At 32.6% G+C, this 22,481-nt stretch overlaps 3 protein-coding genes across 6 annotated transcripts; 2 read left to right on the forward strand and 1 right to left on the reverse strand.

Moving 5' to 3' along the window:
• Positions 1-8,262: 8,262 nt before the first annotated feature.
• Positions 8,263-13,372, reverse strand: LOC144552816 (nuclease). Of its 2 annotated transcripts, XM_078300812.1 has the most exons (5): positions 12,896-13,372; positions 12,801-12,860; positions 11,999-12,059; positions 9,958-10,045; positions 8,263-9,805 (listed from the first exon to the last, which is right to left on the reverse strand). In XM_078300812.1, the coding sequence occupies exon 5, from the start codon at positions 9,801-9,803 to the stop codon at positions 8,460-8,462; it is 1,344 nt and encodes a 447-aa protein (XP_078156938.1). In that variant the 5' UTR covers positions 9,804-9,805; positions 9,958-10,045; positions 11,999-12,059; positions 12,801-12,860; positions 12,896-13,372; the 3' UTR covers positions 8,263-8,459. The 2 variants fall into 2 exon arrangements, with proteins under 2 accessions (XP_078156938.1, XP_078156937.1); XM_078300811.1 differs by having other exon boundaries at positions 12,801-13,372.
• LOC144552817 (glutathione S-transferase T2-like) lies at positions 9,963-12,060 on the forward strand. The gene has a single exon (XM_078300813.1). The coding sequence runs from the start codon at positions 10,602-10,604 to the stop codon at positions 11,637-11,639; it is 1,038 nt and encodes a 345-aa protein (XP_078156939.1). The 5' UTR covers positions 9,963-10,601; the 3' UTR covers positions 11,640-12,060.
• A 159-nt stretch (positions 13,373-13,531) lies between the features above and the next one.
• LOC144552818 (uncharacterized) lies at positions 13,532-18,813 on the forward strand. 3 transcript variants are annotated; one of them, XM_078300814.1, is made up of 13 exons: positions 13,532-13,678; positions 13,926-14,000; positions 14,435-14,536; positions 14,821-14,856; positions 15,546-15,656; positions 16,111-16,194; positions 16,260-16,378; positions 16,825-16,926; positions 17,423-17,539; positions 17,610-17,687; positions 17,815-17,881; positions 18,357-18,409; positions 18,515-18,813. In XM_078300814.1, the coding sequence occupies exons 3-13, from the start codon at positions 14,450-14,452 to the stop codon at positions 18,516-18,518; spliced, it is 858 nt and encodes a 285-aa protein (XP_078156940.1). In that variant the 5' UTR covers positions 13,532-13,678; positions 13,926-14,000; positions 14,435-14,449; the 3' UTR covers positions 18,519-18,813. The 3 variants fall into 3 exon arrangements, with proteins under 3 accessions (XP_078156940.1, XP_078156943.1, XP_078156941.1); XM_078300817.1 differs by having other exon boundaries at positions 17,628-17,687; XM_078300815.1 differs by having other exon boundaries at positions 13,533-13,678; positions 17,625-17,687; positions 18,515-18,786.
• Positions 18,814-22,481: the final 3,668 nt, after the last annotated feature.

The raw sequence follows: 22,481 nt of genomic DNA on the forward strand, positions 1-22,481 counted from the left end.
ACTACTTACAAAGAGTCTCGAACATACGACTTCATCTTCGACTGTAACCAGAAGATGTTCCTGATTTAAAAGCATTAATTAGAATACACAATTTTTGGATAAGGAAAAAAAATTAATCAATATTAAAATATTAAGAAACCTGCTGTATATATGTCAGACACAGAATGTCTAGCTTGTTGTCCCTGATTCCTATTGAAGGAAGCCTCTAAACAAATAACACAACAACAAGGTCATTAATATATTACGTACATACATCTCAAATGAGAATGACACAAAAATAATGCAACTAACCTGCTGCACGTCTGTCGGACGTCGAACGTCTAGCTTGGTGTCCCACTCTCCTCCCTTGCATTTCATCCATCGTCATGACTATACGAGCGTGCTTTCTCCTACCCTTCTTGATTTTGTTATTATCCGGAACAATAGTTAGACCATCATAGCGAGGCCATTCACATTGGTTGGCATAGCCGTGAAATTGGCCACTCCAAGTTTCGGCAAGTGTCTTTGCGGAATACAAATGATTCACGAATATATTGTGGTTGTATCTCCGTTCTCGACACACGGCAAGTACATGAGCACACGGTATACCGGTAAGCTGTGGTTTGAGACATGCACATTGTGCTATGTTTCCATCGCTTATGATGACCTTATACCGGAAAGTTTCTTTTTTATAAGTAAAATTTCCATCTCGTTCTTTGTACACGACCCTCTCATCATTCACCTTGACTTCGTGTTCACCGTGCACACCGAGTGGCATGGAATTCATGTTCATACACTTTTTTATTCTTTTAGCCAATAACTTTTCAACTCGCTCTGACCAAATTTGTTGACTAGCTAAGCGAGCCATTGCTTTCTCTTCTCTATCCCTAAACCACGCGAGACACTTGTAATATGTGTCTTCCACCAGTGCAACGACTGGCAGTCTCCGGCTAAATTTGAATACATTATTCAACGATTCAGATCCGTTAGTAGTCATAATTCCCCAACGAGCGCCGTTGTCCATACATTGATACACCTTCCATGGTTTAGGGATCTCATTATGATTGGTATCTTGATATTTACCGACATTATTTAAGTACGCAACTGCATCTGGATTTTTCTTTCGTAATATTTCGAAGAACTCCTCAAACCTCCGTGGCTTCTTTTTGTTCACAAGTATTTTAAATAGGTCACAAAGTTTTCTATTGTGTACTTTTTTCATCAAATTCTCGGCAATGTGTTGTGAGCACAATCTGTGAACGCACTCGCCACCATCCTCGTACCAACCACCGTATCTGTCGGTGAATACTTTCTTGATTCCCATGTGCCGATCAGAAACAACGCACATGAACTTATTACCAATTACCTCCAGACGAAACCACCTCATGAACCATCCCCATGTCTGGAAACTCTCTTCCCCGACTAATGCAAAAGCCAGAGGAAGCAACTGGTTCTCAGCATCGTAACCGCACGCTATCAGCAATCTCCCTTGATACCTACCAGAAAGGAAGCATGCATCAATACTAATGATTGGCCTGAGATGAGGCACTGCAGCAATGCACGGACCGTAAGCCCACGCAGCTGCCTTAAACAACCTTTCTGTTGGATCATCTGTGGGTTCGTGCGCAACTCCGAATTTTGTTCCTGGATTGTCTTTTTTAATTGCTTCCAACAATGGAGTGAGAAGGTCGTAAGATTTTTCCCAACTACCGAATAGTTGTGCGATTGCCAGCTCTCGACCACGCCACAACTTGTTATATTTGGGAATGATTCCCTTGTATTTTTTACGGACTAGCCCTTTAACGCTTTTAATGGTTAAGGCAACATTCTCCCTAATATCTTCTCGTATAACATCGGCGACAATTTTTGCAGTTAATTGTGCATGATCGGTACGAGAAGCATCAGTATGGCATGTATGTGGTCCTGAAATTGTTCTAATTTCCCACTTAGATGAAAATAATCCAGACTTAGCATACAAACGCCACGTACACCTCGTGTCCTTGCAATTGACTACCATGCTAGTTCTATTGCTCCCCGTAATTTTTACTTCAATATTCTTTTTGATGTGATAACTATTTATTTTCAATTGTAGGGCCTCTTTTGAAGAGAACTCATTACCTACAGCAAGTGTATCATGAACATGATTCGGCCTACTGAAGAAGTTGACATCTGCGGGTTGAAATGCTGAGGTGTCATTAAAGCTTGCCACAGGGTGACTTACACCGCGGTCACTTATGGGAAAATGTTCAGCCTGAACGCGTGGTGTTTGGTGTGATTGTGTTGACGTATCATCTCGGACATCCCCTTCTGAATCAGCTTCATTATCCCAGTCAGCGTCATCCTCACATGAGTCAGCGTCCTCTTCATCATCACTTTGCGGCACATCATCAAAATCAGCATTAGGATCAGCTACCTCCGGTGGATCGATCCATGGGCTATTCTGATTACTGTATTCTGTCTGAACAGACGGTGACAACTCGTTCATATTGGGATAAGGATGTAGATAAAGGTCTCGCCTCGGTGTTTGTTGTGTTGGATAGGGTTCGAAGAAACTGGGACCCGCATAGTTATCACTATATTGGGTCTGTTGAGGGTCTTGCCTCGGTGTTTGTTGTGTCTGATAAGGTTCAAAGAAATTGGGACCCGCATAGTTATCACTATGTTGGGTCTGTCGAGGTTCTGAATTTGGTTCTGGTACCATACTATTAACAAATAACTGCGGTTGTATTTCACCGATGATTGGAACCAACTCAATGTATAAATAAAGAAAAGTATACTGGGTTTGGGCACGCATACTTTGGATATAAATACCTCTCCAACTCTGATCGCACACGATTTCAATTTTCTCATAATAACGTCGGGTTGTTGTACCCACATTAACCCGTGCATGTGCTTTTAGGTTATACTCATTCTCGGAATATCCAAGTTGGCGATAAATTTCACCTTTCACATCATACCAACCGTGTTCATCAGTCACACTCAATGAAAATTGAGGACTAATACTATACTCTACTCCTTTACGACCCTGTCGTATTTCACCACCAAAATAAATTCTCAACATCAACATGATTAATTATTTTTATAAATTAACCTGCACAATAATAAATAAATCACATATTATTATTATTATTATTATTATTATAATAACTAATATTAATTAAATTATTCTACAAGAGTTACTAAATGACATATCAGAAAATAACAAAATCATTTAATTGAACAAACATAAAGTTCAATAGTTACGTAAAAACAAATTAAGTTTGATAACATTTTAGTGATACTATTAAATAAAAATTACATAACCTACACCATAATGAATAAATTACATATTACTATTATTATTATGTTAATAAAAACTAATATTAATTAAATTATTTTATAAAAATTACTGAATAATATAACATAAAATATAATTGAGTTACCTGTTTGAAATTTGATTTTGCAATTAACAACTTCTTTCTGTCTCTGACATTCGCTTCTGACGTTCGCTTCTGCTTTCTGCGTGGAGAAGAAGAACTACGCGGAGAATGAGAAATAGATGCTCAGCGGGGCGTTAATTAGTGGACGGGACCCGTCCAAGAAATTTTTTTTTTTTTACGGGTTGGGACGGGATTCTTCAACCCGGCCTGCGAATTTTTTTTTTTTTTACGGGGTGGGACGGGATTCTTCAACCCGGCCTGCGAAATTTTTTTTTTTTTTTTTCGGGGTGGGACGGGATGCTTAAACCCGGCCGACAATTGTTTTTTTTTTTCCGTGATATTGGTTAAGCCTTTAATTAACCGGGACGGGTTATATAATCCCGTCCGGTGGGACGGGTTATAAAGGCCCGATCTACCTAGTTTTCGAGAAAAATTAAAATCATTGTTCTTTTTAAATATTTAATTTAGTTTATTTCTATTAATAAAAAATTCGGAAGAATATCGTAACCAACTACGCTAGGCAGTGGTGGTAAGAAGCTCATATTTGATAAATAAGAAATGAAGCTCCTTTGAAGAAGACTAAAAGGAGATTAAGAAAATCTTAAGGATGCTTAATATAAGCAACATGGTGTCTTAAAAAATTCGAAAAATTTAATCTTCACTAATAAGAGTAGAGTACAAAAACTGTGCCGTACTATGCCGTGATTAACACGCCATGACATTGGTCTCGTACCGTGCCATGTTGTGATCAAGTTAATTTTCCACGTACCGTGACCAAAATGTCAAGGGTAGTCACAGCACGCGAATGGTCACGCCGTGTCCAAACATGCTGTGACTAAATGTGCCTCATGTGACCATTTAATTATAATTTAAATTAGTTTATTTAAGATTCATCATTTGATCAAGATCTAACGGTCCTAATTACATGTGACTCGCGTGATCACATGCCGGGTCGTGACTAGATATTTCACGTGACGTGTCATACCAAATTTTCAAAAGATGGTAACGACACGCAAATGATCACAGCACAAGACACACGAGTCACGACACATAACCAACACGCATGCCGTGCTGTAACTGTGCTGTAATTGTGTTGTTCTGTGACGAAACCGACTCTGCTGTGCCATTTTTCCAACTCTAAATAGGAGAATGTTGTTTGGATAGAGGAGTTTAAAAGAGACCCAGGAAGTCTTAATGAGAAGTTGACCAACATGCACAACAACTGACAGAGAAAAGGAACGATACCAAACACAAATCAATATCAATAAATAGAAAGCCTATGGGCCTCTAACCACCAAACAAAAGAACGCCTAGGTTGAATAGTTGATGACTTCATGACTTGATGTGAACAAACAAGAAAAACAAAATGTTGATTGATAAAGAAACAATGGCAAATGTGAAGGTCATAACTAGTCAGGTAACACCTAAATGCAAATCCCAATTAATTAATAATCCCCTTTTGCTAGGTTTTCGCGTATATTTCTATTGCATCCATGCGACGTGCTTGTAACGGTACGCAATATTATTTTCTTTTATTTGACAGTATAATTTTCTAAATTAACGCATGAAAGTTTAAATAAAAAATTGCAAATACAAAATTTCATTATTTATAATACGGCTCAAGATTCAAAATTTGGACACTTTTAACAAACCCAAATTTGCTAGAAATTAAGTAGAAACTATTCTCTACCGTCTATTGAAGATGGACTTAATATTTTGCAATTTTTTTAATTTTATTTATAATGTGTTCATTTAAGGAAGGGAAATGATACTTCACAAAAAAAAAAAAAAGTGTGAAGTTTATAAACTTTTTTCGAGATCATCGTATTTTATCTGTTTGATTCAATTTATCTCTTCTCATTTTTTTAATCGAAAGAATCATATACCATTCTTATCCTTTTCATATAAAAAAAAAATACTTACTTGATTTGTCTACGGTTTAATATAACTCTTAAAACAATATAATTTTTGTGTTCTTCGGTTGAATTATTGTGCAGTTTGTTTAAACTTTTGTTAATTTTATATTCTTCAGAGTTCAAAAAAATATTTATGTTTGCTTAAATTTTCTGAATGTAAATCAACAAATTTTTGTGCATCCAAATGCACCCTATATTTTAAATCCTTTTTCTCCGTTTTCAAAGTCCGAATAGTCAATCCGAACGGTTAGATGCGATCTATATATTAAGATGTGCTTGGAGACCAAATTTTACATTTTTTGGAATTTTTTTACTATTTATTAAGCCACTTTGAAAATCGCTGATTTTATATTTTCTGGACCATTGGATCAGCGATTTTCAAAGTGGCTTAATAAATAGTAAAAAAATTCCAAAAAATGTAAAATTTGGTCTCCAAGCACATCTTAATATATAGATCGCATCTAACGGTTCGGATTGACTATTCGGACTTTGAAAACGGAGAAAAAGGATTTAAAATATAGGGTGCATTTGGGTGCACAAAAATTTGGGTGCATTTGAACCCTTCTCTTATAAAAATTACTTTTTATATTAATATATTTTTAATATATTTTTCCTAAACGAAGTCATGAGAACAGTTAACAGTATATGAAAACATGAGGAGATGTGATGCTATTGTGCTTTATTCTATGTACCTTGTCCTTTCTTTAGTTTATATAAAGGTGCTGGGTTGTTATCTTCAATTATTTTATATCAATGTCCTCTTTATTATCTTCAATTATTTAACACATGCGAAAAGGAGCTTCCGCAATTAGGAGGAAATCGCTGATCAAATCGGACGGCTTGGATTAAAGATATTTACCTGGGACTGGGAGTCAAAGAGAAGTCTTATACTCCATGTTTGGTTGTGGCCTAAAGTTAAGGAGGCCTAAATTGGTTATTCCAACTTAGGCCGATCAAAATTATTTATGTTTGGTTGAGGCCTAAAGTTAAACCATAGCTTAAACTATTCCTTGTTTGGTTAGAGTTGATGGAGGACTAAAGTTTTAAAAGCCTAAATTGGTTAATTATTTATAATAAGATACTAATTATATAATATTAATATATTAATAATAATCGTAATATATTATATATTATTATAAAATTTATTTAATATATTAACAATATAAATATTAATTATATATTAATAATAAAAAATTAATTGTATAATTATAAATTAATAATAATTACTAATTATATAATCTTATTAAAATAATAATTTAATATATTAACAATATAAAATATTAATTATATAATTATATATTAATAATAATTATTAATAATAAGATACTAATTATATAATATTAATATATCAATAACAACTATAATATATTATAATATTATTATAATAATGATTTACTATATTAAGAATATTAATTATTAATTATTAATAATTATTAATAATAAGATACTAATTATATGATATTAATATATTAATAACAACTATAATATATTGTAATATTATTATAATAATCATTTAATATATTAACAGTATAACATATTAATTATATAATTACATATTAATAATAATTATGAATAAGAAAATATTAATTATATAATATTAATATATTATTATATTATTATAATAATTATTTAATTTATTAACAATATAGGGTATTGATTATATATTAATAATTATTATTAATAATAAGATACTAATTATATAATATTAATATATTATAATATTATTATAATAATTATTTAATATATTAACAATATAACATATTAATTATATAGTTATATATCGTTAATAAGATACTAATTACACAATATTAATATATTAACAATATAACATAATAATTATATAATTATTTATTAATAATAATTATTAATAAAATATATTAATTATATAATATTATTATAATAATTATTTAATATATTAACAATATAAGATATTAATTATATAATTATATACTAATAATAATTATTAACAATAATATACTAATTATATACAAATAAAATATTATTATAATCATTAAAGTTAGGCCACGAGGTGGAATAAAAATTAAACCACCATGTGAGGTGGCTTAATTTAGGCCGGCCTAAAGATCGGCTTATGTCATCTTAGGCCGGCTCATTTAAGGCACGTTTGGTGGAATAACAAGGCCTAAACTCTTTATTCCACCATTTAGGTCACAACCAAACATGGTGATAAGTCTTAAATAATGTGGGCCCAAATTCAACATTGATCAAGGTACAATTTTAATTTTTTATTTCAACTTCAAACAGCCCAATAAGCGAGTTCAATCCCTGAAGTAACTCAAATTTTAAGTCCGGATCTGGACCGTCTGGTAAACGGATCTGCTTTAATATTCGAGCCGAATAGGATCGAACGGTCAGTATTTAAACTCAAAATTTAAGGTACCTTATGCGATATGAATTAGTAAACTGAGCCTGAGAAGCCTGTGAAGCTGTAACGAAACGAAAGCTCTCTTTTTGTGAGTTAGAGCATCTCCAATTGAGCAATTCAATTTAATTGCTAAACAGCCACATCATTACTTTTAGCAATTAAAGACTCTTATAAATTGCTAAACACTCCATCCCAGCAATCCGCAAATAATTGCAATTAATGCCACATCAGCGAAAATAAAAAAAAACGGCTCCTTTCTCTTCTTCTCCGTCAATTAATTTTATTCTTTTCCTGTTCTCTCCGTTGCTGTCTCTGTCCCCTCTTCTCTCGCTATTTATCTCCCTAAATTCATTAACCCTTCGAATGGAGCAATTAAATTGAAGTTCCGATACAGTATAATTTAGAATTGCTGGGATACAGTATTATTCAAGAAAAATTTAAGAAAAATTGAAGTTCATTAACCGCTCGCTATTCTCCTCTTCTCTGCTGGTACCAACTCCAACCAAACAGCAAAATTTATAATATTTCAAAAGTCACACCAACAATTTTTCAAATAAATCAATGACAGAGAAATATTTACTGCAATTTATATTCTAACAAGACCAAATTAATAATTATTCCACATAAATTATATCCTTCTCCCAATAGTCCAGAGCACAAAAAAAAATATTGAAATGGCAAAGCTGTACCTCTCTGCTTTGAGCAACAACCCTAGTCATTAAAAACAATAAAACACTACCCTATATTATTACAATCATATTATGCAGCATCCACACCTTCAAAACGGTTCCATATCTCCTCAACCAAGTCCGCTTGGAGTTGCTGATTGGTAGATCTATTACGAACTTTTGTATGATTTCGTAAGTATTCTTGATATTCAGCAAGATGAACTCGAGAAACTTCCGGTCTTGATACACTAAAACTAGCTTGATCATACGTATGATTGAAGTTTCTATTTGTAGCATATTCGTCTCTTTCATCTTCCACAATCATATTATGCATTATTACACAAGCTCTCATAATATCACCGATTGTTTCCTTATCCCACATGCGTGTCGGACCGCTAATGATAGCGAAACGTGCTTGAAGCACACCGAACGCTCTTTCCACATCTTTTCTAGCAGCCTCCTGGTGCCTTGCAAATAGCTGATGTTTGGGAGTTTGAGGTAATGTGATTGACTTCACAAAGGTAGCCCAACTAGGATATATACCATCTGTGAGGTAATAACCCAAATTGTAATTATTTCCATTAACTGAGAAGTTTACCTTCGGGGCTCTTCCTTCCAACACATCTTCAAAAAGTGGAGAACGGTCTAACACATTGATGTCATTCAATGTGCCTGGAAGACCAAAAAATGCATGCCATATCCATAGGTCTTGTGACGCAACTGCCTCGAGCATAATAGTTGGATGCCGATGATCTCCTCTGGCATATTGGCCATGCCATGCAACTGGACAATTCTTCCATTCCCAATGCATACAGTCAACACTACCTAACATACCTGGAAAACCTCGGTTCTCACCTATGCTAAGTAATCGTTGAAGATCTTCTGCATTTGGCCTTCGCAAGTACTCCTCACCAAAGACTTCAATAATAGCCCGTACAAATCGCTTCACACATTCAAGTGTGGTGCTTTCACCAATTCGGATATAGTCATCCACGGAGTCTGCAGCAACACCATATGCTAACATCCGTATTGCTGCTGTACATTTCTGTATGGGTGATAGGCTGCGCCGACCTGTCGCATCGTGCTTGTTCTGAAAATATGAATCATGACCAGCAACACCGTCAACAATGCGAAGAAATAAATCTCTTTTCATCCTAAACCTACGACGAAAGAATTCTTTATCGTATGTTGGATTTTCTGAGAAATAGTCTTCATACAACTTTTGGTCTGCTTCTTCACGCCCTCTCTCAATGTACACTCTTTTCTTTTTTGGTTGATTTGAGGAAGATGAGTCATCTTCTAGTTCCAACATCTCAATGTATTCTCGGGTTAATTTGGCATGTGTATCGTCCCATAGTAGTTGCCCGATATACCCAGCGCTCAATATAACTTGTTCAAGATCAATCGGGTAATCTTCATCAATTGAAGAGTTCATCCCTGCATGCAAATAAATTATTAAGAAACAGCTGATTCAGAGTGCAAAATTAATAATTTTAGAAGTAATGGTAAAGAAACAATTACTTTGTTTATCACAAGTGTAAAGAAATGTATAGGAAAGAAATACACATTTCACATCAAAGTGCACTTACTCAAAGAGAAACTTGACAGAGTTTATGACATAGCTAGTCAAGGGGCGAACAATGCCATCAGAAACAGTGGTCTTCGTGGTGTCTTTCTCTACAGCATCAACAATTTTCATAAAAAAATCACCGTTGAAGTATGAATAAAGTTTGATCATAAGAATCACACTCCACGTCAATGCTTTATTTAGCAGACATCTCTCTCAGTACTCCGTAACATTAGATGAAATTGGAAAAATAATTTTTCTAAGTATAATGTTTTCAGCACTGTTGTACTTTTTCTAAATATAATTTTTCTAATTACATTTTTCAGCATCATTATACTTTTTTCTAAGTATAATGTTTTCAGCACTGTTGTACATTTTTCTAAGTATATTTTTTATAAGTCTAATTTCAGCACTGCTGTATCATTTTCTAAGTATAATTCTTTTTTTTTTTCAAAAAGCCAATCAGAGTAAAAAATATCTATTTAGTGTTTGTCGTAAGTATAGACTAAAATTTACCAATGTTCCTAATTTTAGTCTTAAACGTACATTATAAATGCTCACCTACAATCATGAATTTCATCTATACCTCCATTTCAGAGTTTTAACATTTTATCAAAAAAATAAACTCGTTATTACCAATTTACTCACTGTTCAACTCGTTTCTCAATGGATCCCAATAGACCTCCATTCAACCCCTACTTCAATCCTTATTGCATGAATAGCCAAAGGAGCTACCCAGAAATGCCAAACATGCAATTTCCTTTCAATTCCATGTATCAAAGTCCGCAGCAGGGTTCTAGCATGATGCCCCCACCCAACCCAGTAACCCAAGATCAACCCACAGCTAATATCTCTCCACAAATTGATGCCCAAACAATTAATTCTGCAAATGAGGTACTAATTCAAAAACAAAAAAGCAAAGAAAGGCTCCGTTGGTCACCAACCGATGATCTGAAATTATGTGGCGCATGGCTATTAGTTAGCAAAGATCCGGTAACTGGTAAGGATCAAAGTGACAAAAGTTTTTGGAAACGTATATACAAAGAGTTTGTACAGTCTCAAAATCAGAACTCCGAACGGAGTATGTCGGCCGTGGTAAGTCGATGGCAAAAATTAAGCCACGCCGTATCAAAGTTTTCAGGTTGTATTAAGAAGATCCACGATCGGGGAGAAAGTGGGTTGAGTGAGGATGATAAAAAAAATAGAGCACTAGAGTTGTATCATCATAATGAAGGTGAAATTTTTGCCTTCATGCATGCATGGGATGTTCTGAAAAAAGAAGAGAAATGGCTCAGCCAGTATGTAAACACCAAAGATACCCCATCAACTGAACATGCAGTTTCAAAGAGAAGCAAAACTAACACTAGCAACAGCTACACCTCGACTGAAGATTCCGATACAGTTATATCTGAACGCCCTCCAGGTAGGAAATTTTCGAAGGCCAAGGGAAAACAAAAGGAGGTGTCGGCAAGGGAAATAGAACAAAAGAAGGAAGCACTAGAGGCTCAGCATAATGTTGAATTACAGAAGATCGAAAAAATTGATAGCTTCACTAAGACTATGGAAGGGTTGTGCAAGGAGATTAAAAGGGTGCACAATCAGAATTTCGCACTTAAGTTTATGGAACTAGATACATCAACAATGACTGAAGATCAAAAAAAGGTGTACGACAAAACACTTGAGAGTGTTTTGAGTGATGATTGATGAATCAATATAGTTGATGTTAATTTCTTTATCCTTCCATAGAAATGGTTTGCTGTAATTTTTTTTCGTTACAAATATTAATTTGTTCTCCTTAATTATAAAAGAAATAGAAAACACTCGTTTTGCTTAAACCATAAGAACAATTTCACTGTGATTTATAATGTACCAGAGGAGCAGTCAGCTCCAGTACATGCTTGGTACCATACTGGTCTATGTTCTGGTATGCACAATAGCAAGATTAATAGCCGAATCATTGATACTGGGGACCGACTGTTAAGAAATAAATAAAAAAATAATAGTCTGAAATAGTAGTCTTCGATTAAAAGCATATAAAAAGAGGAAAATAAATAAGATCTGACCTGTGATCAGCTCTGTGACCGGCCGTTTGCTTGATGTTATCAGCTCTGTTGTGCCATGGATCTGTAATAGGTTCAAATAATGCATATAGACAAGCATGAGAAAATTCATCATTGACTAACACTGTAATTTATGTATATATCTCTAAAAATGTAAAGATGGGGCAAGCTCTTCACGTATTAAAAGGAAGGATTGAAATAAGTATTTATCCCTTTCTATAACACTAAAGCCATTGGCAGAATACGGTAGGTCTAAACTGCTGGTAAGCCAGTTAGATAAAACTACCAGCTCATTCACTTTAGAACTAGTACCTTGTAAAAATTTGTACCGTGCATGTAAACTAAATAACAATGAAAAAAATAAAGAGAGAAGCTATGAGCAGAGAAAGTAGCGGAGCATCGATCCGTTTAATCGGATTGATAAAAGGTACACTAAATGCATGACAGAACCATTTTAAATTAAGGCAATAATAATACAAAATTTAAGGCAAAGGTACCAAAGGTTGAGCTGAACCAGCATTATTTTACGCATTCAGTATATTCTGGTTTAGAATATGACAAAAAAGAATATCATGAAACAGAAATAAAAGTTACTAAAGGTTGAACTAAACCAGCATTTTTTTACGCAAAGGTACAAGCTTTCCAATTATTCAATGTCATCAAGCAATTTGAGCCCCAATCAAGCAAAATCAGCAAGCAATTCACAAAGGTGCAGATTTAACTCAACACGAGTTCAGATTTCAAGCCTTATAAGGCACAACAGAGAAGCAAAAAGAAAAACGCAAGGAAGCATAGAGGGATTTACCAAACAAAAGCTTCAATTCACGAAAAGGGGTGAGGGTCTGTGCTAAACGACGGGGCACGTCTGTGCAGGGGTGAAGCTGAGGCTGACGGAAACACTCGTGCTGTCCTGGTGCCGATTTGATGCGTCTGTGCTGGTGAGAGATCAAAAGAGAGATGGTGCGTCAGGGATGGTGCCGATCTGATGCGAGAGAGCGAGAGAGAGAATGCGGCTCGCCACCTCCTCGAGCGTACCATCATCTATGACAGCGGCCACCTCGGCTTCTTCATCGTGGAGAAGGACTTTGGCACTCAGCACACCTCGACCTAGCTCCAAATCCCGTCCATCCCACCTCTCCTGAGAGAACTGGCGGTCGTAGAAAATACAGAAATTGAGATAAAAATACCTTCAACAATTGAGATGTCAAAATGAAGAGAAAATATTGGCTAATCTGTTGGAGAAATCGGCAAGAACAATGATAGCCGGTAGTAGCCAAATTTCTGAAAAAATGGAATGAAAGGGGTTTCATTTTTTTAGAAGAGAGAGCGCTGGAGTTTACGGAGAGAGAAAGAATTTGGTCCAATAATTTCGCCAGCGTGTCAATTAAGCAACGATTTCTTTTAAAGCAAATTTGTTTTATAAGCAATTTATCTGCAGCCCAGCAATTGTATTAACAATTGCCACGTCAGAATAAGCAATTCCTAAACAATTGCCGTTGGAGATGCTCTTACCGAGTTTCTCTCCCCTTCTTCCCCTTTCGTTCTTTCTTCTATATTTTAATCAAAGCTTGACAACAGCTGCAAGTCTCTCTCTCTCTCTAGAATCGCATCTACCGTATGATACAGCGCGAGGCGAACTAAGCTTCAGTCCAGTTTCTACGATCGCCTTCTCTCACTGACTTGGTACAATTTTCTTGATTAATTTTCTCTCGATTTTGCTATGAAAGATTAAGATTATTATATAACCTCGCTACAATATTTTTGAGCTGATTACTGTTATATTTAGAATTTCTCGACCAGCTCTTTTCTAAATAGAGTGCAAAATGGACCCAACTTTTTGCCACCTTTGGAGGTTTACTAATTGCAAACATTGTTAAAAACTTATTTGGTGAAATCTCCTTCCTTCATGACTTAATTTTCTTTTTTGCAGTATATCAAAGGTGTTGAACTTAAATATTGAAAAATTGATAAGATAAAAGGGTAGAGCAAAGCTTCATGGGGTAAGGTTAGTGTTCTTACATTCTCCAAAGCCACAATACTTTAATTCTTCTTTTCCTTAATGAATTTGGTCATTTTTTTTGTTTTTGTTTTTCTGTAACAATATATTGTTTGCACTTGACATCTGACCATTTCCCCTTAATTGTTTAAAGTTGATTTAAATTGAAGCAAATATCGTTAATTGTCATTTTCTGAGTTTACCTGAGCTTATACGAGTAGATTTGAATAAGTCAAAATGAAAAAAGTTTCGTGTAATTAGCCCTTTTTCGTATCAGTTAATCTTCGTGTTGATTTTAGATAGTTGGAAGTTTTTTTCTTTAAACATAAGTGTTGGGTGTTAAGTGTTAAAGGGAGAGACGATGGGTAGGTCACATTTTCAAAGCAATTTTTATTTTGGGTTTCTCTAATTCTTATTTTTGATGCAAATAACTGATTAATCAGGGTCAGAAGTGTAAGATGAGATCAAGGTATATTTTAGTCTTCTGTGGGGCCTTGGTCTTCATTTTCTATAACATGCAGAATTACCAGCATGAGGAGACAATGGTGAATCTCACTTTATTTTTATTCTTATGTTTTTTTTTCTCACTTTCCCGAGTTGTAATTTACAAATTTTCTAACATGAGAGTTGAGAATATAACCTTGGTTCTCCTGCTTTTCCATTTCCTTCAAAATATGTCTGGAACGAATGGATCTCAGTATCTCACTTCATTTACAAATCTCTCTCTTCCCAAGTGCAAAGGAGGGTATTTGGGCAATCTTAGTTTTTCATGACTAAGGAGAATTATTCTGTATCAATTATGATTTCTTGTTATTTACTTTATGTGCAGTTGGAACGAAGGGCTCGTCCATTCGACTCAATAACGGTATTTTGCATTTCTTTTTCAAATTTGATTGTTATATGTGCTTGTGTAACATCAACCCATATTTTTTGGACTCTATCCAAATAGCACCAGCAAACTTAAGTAAAAAAGTTAGTGTAACTCATTCATAATAAGTTGAGCAAAACTCAAGTTTTAGATCAATATGAGTTCAAAAAAAATTTCCCCTGATTTTAGATTAATTTGGGCTAATATTAGAATTAAAAAAATTATAGAGGATTGTGCAATATGGTCAATATTTGGCGTATGGTGCTTACACCATGACATTAAATTAATAACTTAGTGATAGATGCAAAATCTCAAAATTCGGGAGAGCTGATTGTAAATGTTGGTGCCTAGCATTATTTGCCACCCAAAGAAAAAGAAAGACCCACAGAGGTGTAAATCACTCATTCAATCAAATGGGCTTGTTCTCATTCTGTAGGAGATATGCAGAATCAAATTTAAAGAAAAAAGTATCTAACAACTATAATTTATCTTAGACTCGATGGGCAATTTTGGACTGCTTTTCCTATTTTGAGGGGCAATTTGGTCATTTGTGTACATGCTTGGACCTTTATTTAGTGCTCAAGTGTCAGTTGCAAGTAGACCAAAAAAAATGTTAAAAGCAATTTGTTGAGGAATCCTTATTTTCTTGGGAAATTATAATTCCTTATTATACTTGATGATTTCAGGAATCCAACATAAAAACTGCCAAAGTGGGTTATCTGCCTGATGGTATACTACAGCCTCGTTCAGACTTGGAAATGAAATCTCTTTGGGGTACTAAAACATCACAAGTCAAGGTCAGCTCGAAATATCTTTTTAAGATCTAGTAGATTGTGAATCAACTTAACTGCTATGATATATTAGTGATACAATTGATCCTAATTAATTTTAGCTATGATAATTGGAGGGCATTTGCAAATCTAGGCATACTACAAAACTAAATTTTAGCTCTGACAATTGATAATATTTTCTTAATTATGGTTCCGAGGTGTTAATTTAATTGAAAAACTAAATTTTCTTTGTTATGATCAATTTACTTTTGTAGCACTATAATAAATTAATAAGTACATACCAATTTTTTTTATCATTTTCTGAAAATGTTGAAGTACAGAGCCTACATTTGTGTTGAATTGTTATTAGTAAGGCAAGCTGCTTGGTTTTCTTGAAATATTGACCTCTATTGTAGATGTTGTACATAATATCTTTGTAATAAAAAATAGAGCATTAAGTTTTTCTAGTAAATAATTGTAGGAAAGAAATAAAGGCCATCGATATTTACTTGCAATGCCAGCTGGAATAAATCAGAAAAGAAGTGTGAATTCTATTGTTTCGAAGGTATGACCAAGTTTCTTAGTCAGCATTGTGTATAAAATAGAAAACCTAATTTCACATTTTTTCAGTTTATTTCAGAGAATTTCACGGTAATATTATTTCATTATGATGGGAATGTTGATGATTGGCACAGTCTCAAGTGGAGTAAAAATGTTATCCATATATCTGCCATTAACCAGACTAAATGGTAATTTTTTATTTTGGGACATTTCTTAACCACCCACTATATAATGTGAGTATTTACAAAGAGCACCCTTGTTGAGTTTTACATTTGCAGAGATACATATAGTTGACAGGATTCTAGCTGAATGTTAGATAAAGTTTAAAAAAGGAAAATAAATAAATAAGAAGTCTTACTTAATTTCAATAATACCTACATAAATTTATAGACATGGAAATTTTGATTTTCCTTGCAAATTCATAATAATCATGGTGCTTTCTGCCAACTTGTATAAACAACTCTTGATATTTTGTTGCAAAATTCAAATTTATAAAACTATTTATTTTCTTTATTCAGGTAAGTTTCCTTTTTTTTTTTTTTTCTTGGGTTCTCCCTTGGAGTGATTCTGGAAATTCCTCCCCAAAATCTCAAAGGCTTAAGCAATGATTTTTTTTATTTTTTTTTATTTCTAGGTGGTTTGCAAAAAGATTTCTCCACCCAGATGTAGTGTCAAAGTACGATTATATTTTTTTTTGGGATGAAAATGCACGGGTCAAGAACTTCCTGCCTAGAAGGTAAAATTAAATGCTTATTTGAATAGGTAATATTCCTTGGAGTTTCAAAACTCCACATACACATACAGTACTGTATTTGCCACTAACACTCAGTATATTTATAATATTGGAGATAAAGACACAATATATTATGTTTGTGCCAATGTGTTATGTTATTCTTTTAAAATAATAACCAGCACTCAATGTAAGGAGCTAGTCTAATTTAAAATATATCTAAATTACCCTTCATTTTCTAATCATTCCTAGTTCATCTGAAAACAGAAAGGCATTGTTCGATATCAGTTGACTAATATCATCTTACTTGAAATTAAATTGTTTTAGGAAAGGTAAAATCATTTAATAAAATTTGACTTCTCCATCCGACTGAACAAATGATTTATTATTGTTTAAAAATGCTTCAAATATTCAAATATGCTAGATTGTTACTTGTCGCAAAGGAAAAAAATCTTGTACAAATTAGCCTCATGGACTGATATTTATTTATTTTTCTCTGTAGGTATGCGAATGTAATGAAATCAGATGGGTTGGAGGTCTCGCATCCAGCACTGGATCCAAAATCTCCAGAAATATACCACCAAATTAATGTTCGTAGGAAGGAAGCATTTTTTCACAGGTGAGTTATTTATCTTCTCTTATTTATTTTTTTCTTGTGTAATTGACTATCTATTGTTTTCTGATGAAAGAACAAATTGTTTCAGAAGAAAATATAACAAGCAAGGAAGCGGAAACTGTTATATTGCTGAAGGACCTCCTTGTACCAGGTTTTTTTTTTTTTTTTTTGTTTCTCTCCTCGGATACATTTATGTAAGAATGTAAAATGACAATTTGACCCCTGTCTCAATTTTCGAGTAATATTTTTTCTTATTCATTTTAAATCTTTTGATTCAGATGGATTGAAGCAATTGTGCTAGTTTTATCAAGGTCCGCCTGGAAGTGTGCATGGCATCACATTCAGGTACCTGATTCCTGAACGATTTTTTCATGAGTGAGGCTATGGTACTATGCATAGCGCGGATTGGTCTGTACTATGGATCAATATCTAGGTTTTCAAAGTCCAAGCAGTTGATTTGAATCGTTCAACATGATTTCCATATGAAAATGTACTTGATGATCACATTTTACATTTTTCGAAATTATTTTAATATCTTTTTAGATAGGTAGAAAATCACTTGATCTAAAAATTCTAGACCATACAAAAGTAGTGATTTTCTACCTATAAAAAAAAATAGTAAAAAGATTCTAAAAAAAATGTAAAATTAAGTATGAAAGTACATTTTCATATGGATATCATGTTGAACGGTTCAGATCGACTATTTGAACTTCGAAAACGAAGATTCATAGTACGTACCAATCCAGGCTATGCATAGTACCATACCTTACTCTTTTTTCTGTAATACATGAGAAATGTTTTGATTATTATTTGTGTGCAGAATGACCCGATACGTGGATGGGAATTTGATATCAAATTTGGTTATTGTCTCAGGTTCGTAACTATTTTCTACTTTTGAGTTATCACTTTATTTTTCCTTTGTTGGCAAATATGTTGGCAATATAAAGTCCATTATTTAACTAATTAGTTTAATTTCAGGTAAATAGGAAAAAGCAAGTACAGGGAAGTTTTAGTAATATATTTTGAAGCAAGCAAACTAAACTATGAGTATATGACCTTGTTTTTACAAGCCAAATATAAAGAGTAACAAGAGACTATACACACTTGAGAACATTCTTTTAGATTAAAAAGATAGTGAAATGAACATAGATCATATTTTGGGCACGCAACGATCATTTCTCGCATGTAAAATTGACGATTGTATATATGGATATATAGAGCAAATAGTACTGAGAGCTAGCATGACAGGAAATATTTATTGCAGCTACATTTGCTTTGTATTTATATTTTTTTTCCTAATACTTTGCCTCTTGTTCACTTGCCAATTTTAAGTTTCTTATGCAATATATCTTTTTAGAGCGAGGCTATGGTGCTATGTATAGTACGGATTGATCTGTATTACAGATCATTTTTTTAGTTTTCAAGGTTTAAATTGTCGATCTGAACCATTCACATAATTTTTATATGAAAATATATTACATATTACATTTTATATTTTTTAGAATTATTTTAGTATTTTTCTAGATAGGTAAAAAATCACTACTTTTAGATCAAGTGATTTTCTACTTATTTAGAAAAATAGTAAAAAAAAAAAGAAACAATTAAAATTTTATTTACAATTACATTTTCATATGAAGATCATGTTGAATGGCTCAAATTCATTGTTTGAATTTTGAAAATAAAGACATTTATTCATAATACGGGTCAATATGTGATATGCATATTACTGTAGTCTCATTCACCAACCCTTTTTGGTGAGCACATCCAAGGGCGGATTCAGGATTTCTGTCAGGATATGACACTAATAGGATTTAAATAACTAATTTGATTGAAATCCATTAACTTATCGGGTGCAATAGTATATTTGTTGTATGACCCACTTTTATATACAATAAAATCATACAAAAATAAAAATAAATTGTAAAATTAATAGAGTTAAATTGTAAATTCTAATATTACACAACAAATAATATTACAAACATGATAAAATAAAATAACAATTAAGAAGCAAAGAAAATGCAAAAAAGATTAAATTCCTGTAGCTTGAATGAGTATAGTTATTTATATTGCAATGACTATAACCAGTTTCTTGTTCCTATTAACAAAATCTCTTTTTCTTCTTTGATCTTCAGTTCCTGGTACAAAAATTGATGCTTTATTTTATGTTTTTTTAGCTTAGTGTCTGGGGTATTTTGGAGAAAACTTATGTTAGGTATCTTTTGAAAATATAAAACAAATTCCCACTTTAATTAGATGACAGATATCAAGACTTGGTTGTCACATGTATGTAACCGATTTTTTTATTAATATCCAAAAAACAAATAAAATTAAAAAAAATATACAAATCCCGAATAAATTTCAAAAAATACCCAAACCGGTTATCCAATAACCGGATTTGGGACAAATGTCCGGTTAACGGATTCCCGGACTCAAAAAATAAATCCGGTTAACCGTTAACCGGAAAGTTATATATATATATATATTTTTTTTTAAAAATAAAAAATCCGGTTAATGGTTAACCGGACTTGTATTTTTTTTTAAGTTGTGTTTTTTTTTTAAAAACATAATTTTTTTTATTTTTTGTATTGAAATATTAGAAATGTTGTATATTTCTTTAAAAATAGATGAAATACAATATAATTTGATTTATTAGAAAGACTGCAACAAATAACCCGGATCAATATTTTTCAGGCCGGATTTTTCGCGGCTGTAAGAAAAATTAATATATTTCTTTATGTGTTATTGGAAAAAAATAAAAATGCTTAGATTCTAAGTTATTGATCCCGGTTCAAAAGTCACTTCTATGTAATCCATAAAATATTGTGATCCTTCTAGGACATTTAATTTATAAAAAGTTGTATCTATTTTAATAATTCTTTTTTTAATAACAATAATTAAATAACTTAAAGTTTTTGTTTTTTTTTCAAAAATAGATACAACTTTTCATAAATTAAATGTCCTAAAGGATCACAATATTTTCTGGATTACATAGAAGTGACTTTTGGACCGGGATCAATAACTCAGAATCTAAGCATTTTTATTTTTTTTTCCAATAACACATAAAGAAATATATTAATTTTTCTTACAGCCACGAAAAATCCGGCCTGAAAAATATTGATCCGGGTTATTTGTTGCAGTCTTTCTAATAAATCAAATTATATTGTATTCCATCTATTTTTAAAGAAATATATTCAACATTTCTAATATTTCAATACAAAAAATAAAAAAAATTCCTGTTTTTTTTAAAAAAAAAGCACAACTTAAAAAAAAAATACAAGTCCGGTTAACCATTAACCGGATTTTTTTTAAAAAAAAAATAAAAAATATAAATATAACTTTCCAGTTAACGGTTAACCGGATTTATTTTTTGAGTCCGGGAATCCGTTAACCGGACATTTGTCCCAAATCCGGTTATTGGATAACCGGTTTGGATATTTTTTGAAATTTATTTGGAATTTGTATATTTTTTTAAATTTTATTTGTTTTTTGGATATTAATAAAAAAATCTGTGTATGTAATGTTTGAGCTTTATGTGAGCCCGTTGGGCTGAAATGCTAAAAAAGTAAATGTCATATGTAATAAATGAATGGTTCCACTGTCTTAACTGTTTTTTTCAATTTCTCCTTCTTCTCTAGATGATTCCTATTCTCCAACTAATTTTGTTCAAATCTCAAATTTCTTTTAAATCATATTTTTTTTCTTAGAATACTGACTGGACAAAAGCAAATGAAAAGATAGATCTGAGTCAGGGATAGGCACTCCACCAAATCAGAGATAGACACAAGAATCAATTAGTACTAATTCTAAAAAAAAATTCAAATCCAAAATATTCATGAATGAAGATATGAAGCAATGGATCAGATTCTTATCTCAGCAAATGACTTACAAAAGAGAACATAAAGAGAAACACAGGGAATATGTTTGGTAGGACCGTAGGAGTATAAGAAGTGGAGTAAGAAAAGAGAATTTAAGAAGTGGGGATGAAGGGATAAAGAGGAACATAGCAAATTGTAAAGGTAATTTACTAAGAGGAACACAGTAAATTGTAAAAGGAATTTATTTGTGCAAAATACAGACCTACAATACTTTTATTACATGGCAGCCCCTGTCAATATCTTAAAAAAAAAGGTAATACCTTTATAACACATTGCTTACATTTACGAGTGTTCCAAACTTCTAATCAATTCAAGACTCATTTAAGTCATCTTATCACTATAATTGACATGTGTTATTGAAAATTGTTGACAAGTGTTCTTGAAATATTACCAATATTTGGAACATAACTTTGTTTGCTTCAACTATGTATAATGCAATTATGTTTTATACGTCTTTTGATATTTTAAATTAATTCTTGCCTCATTTCATATCATACTATCAGAAAAAAAAAAAAATCTTGATGGAAGTTGAGAAAAGTTTTCGAATTTTGTAAATCATTGCTCCACCTGTATTGCTAAATTTCATTTTTTAACAATTTCTTTTTCCAAAACTTGAGATAATAGGAAATCAGAGAAAACGGTTGATGATGGAATTAGAAGTCTAGACAGAAGCACGTAATTAATTATCTGTTTTGGTCACATATAACTTTTTTTTTTATCCAAAATAATATATAATGTGCATTAACTAACGTGTTGTAAATATAATTTTGGATTATTTTTGTAACGCACATTAATTTACATAGTTTTAAGTTTTTTAGCTGACAAAAGTTGATATTAATAACACATTTACGTTCAAATTGCACGCATGATCGATTGGAAAACATTTTATATCATCTATATTCATAAAATTAGAAAAAGTAAAAATAAAAATAAAAGCACTGCACTCATGCATTTAATTTTGATTGCTTCTAGGATTCATATTTTGAAAAAGAAAGTCTCATGCATTGGAAAAATTAATTTCTGAATACACGAGTGGATAAGAATTAATATTTTTGCCAACATAGCTATTT

Source organism: Carex rostrata, chromosome 4, assembly GCF_964058835.1.
Source record: "Carex rostrata chromosome 4, lpCarRost1.2, whole genome shotgun sequence".
Classification (NCBI taxonomy): domain Eukaryota; kingdom Viridiplantae; phylum Streptophyta; class Magnoliopsida; order Poales; family Cyperaceae; genus Carex; species Carex rostrata.

Bases quoted from the DNA above. Each gene is read 5' to 3' on its own strand.
- LOC144552816 (XM_078300812.1), bottom strand. From the start codon at position 9,803: ATGAACTCTTCAATTGATGAAGATTACCCGATTGATCTTGAACAAGTT.
- LOC144552817 (XM_078300813.1), top strand. From the start codon at position 10,602: ATGGATCCCAATAGACCTCCATTCAACCCCTACTTCAATCCTTATTGC.
- LOC144552818 (XM_078300814.1), top strand. From the start codon at position 14,450: ATGAGATCAAGGTATATTTTAGTCTTCTGTGGGGCCTTGGTCTTCATT. The intron at 16,927-17,422 runs GTAAAATTAAAT...TTTTCTCTGTAG, and splicing joins AAGAACTTCCTGCCTAGAAG to GTATGCGAATGTAATGAAAT. The intron at 17,688-17,814 runs GTTTTTTTTTTT...CTTTTGATTCAG, and splicing joins GAAGGACCTCCTTGTACCAG to ATGGATTGAAGCAATTGTGC.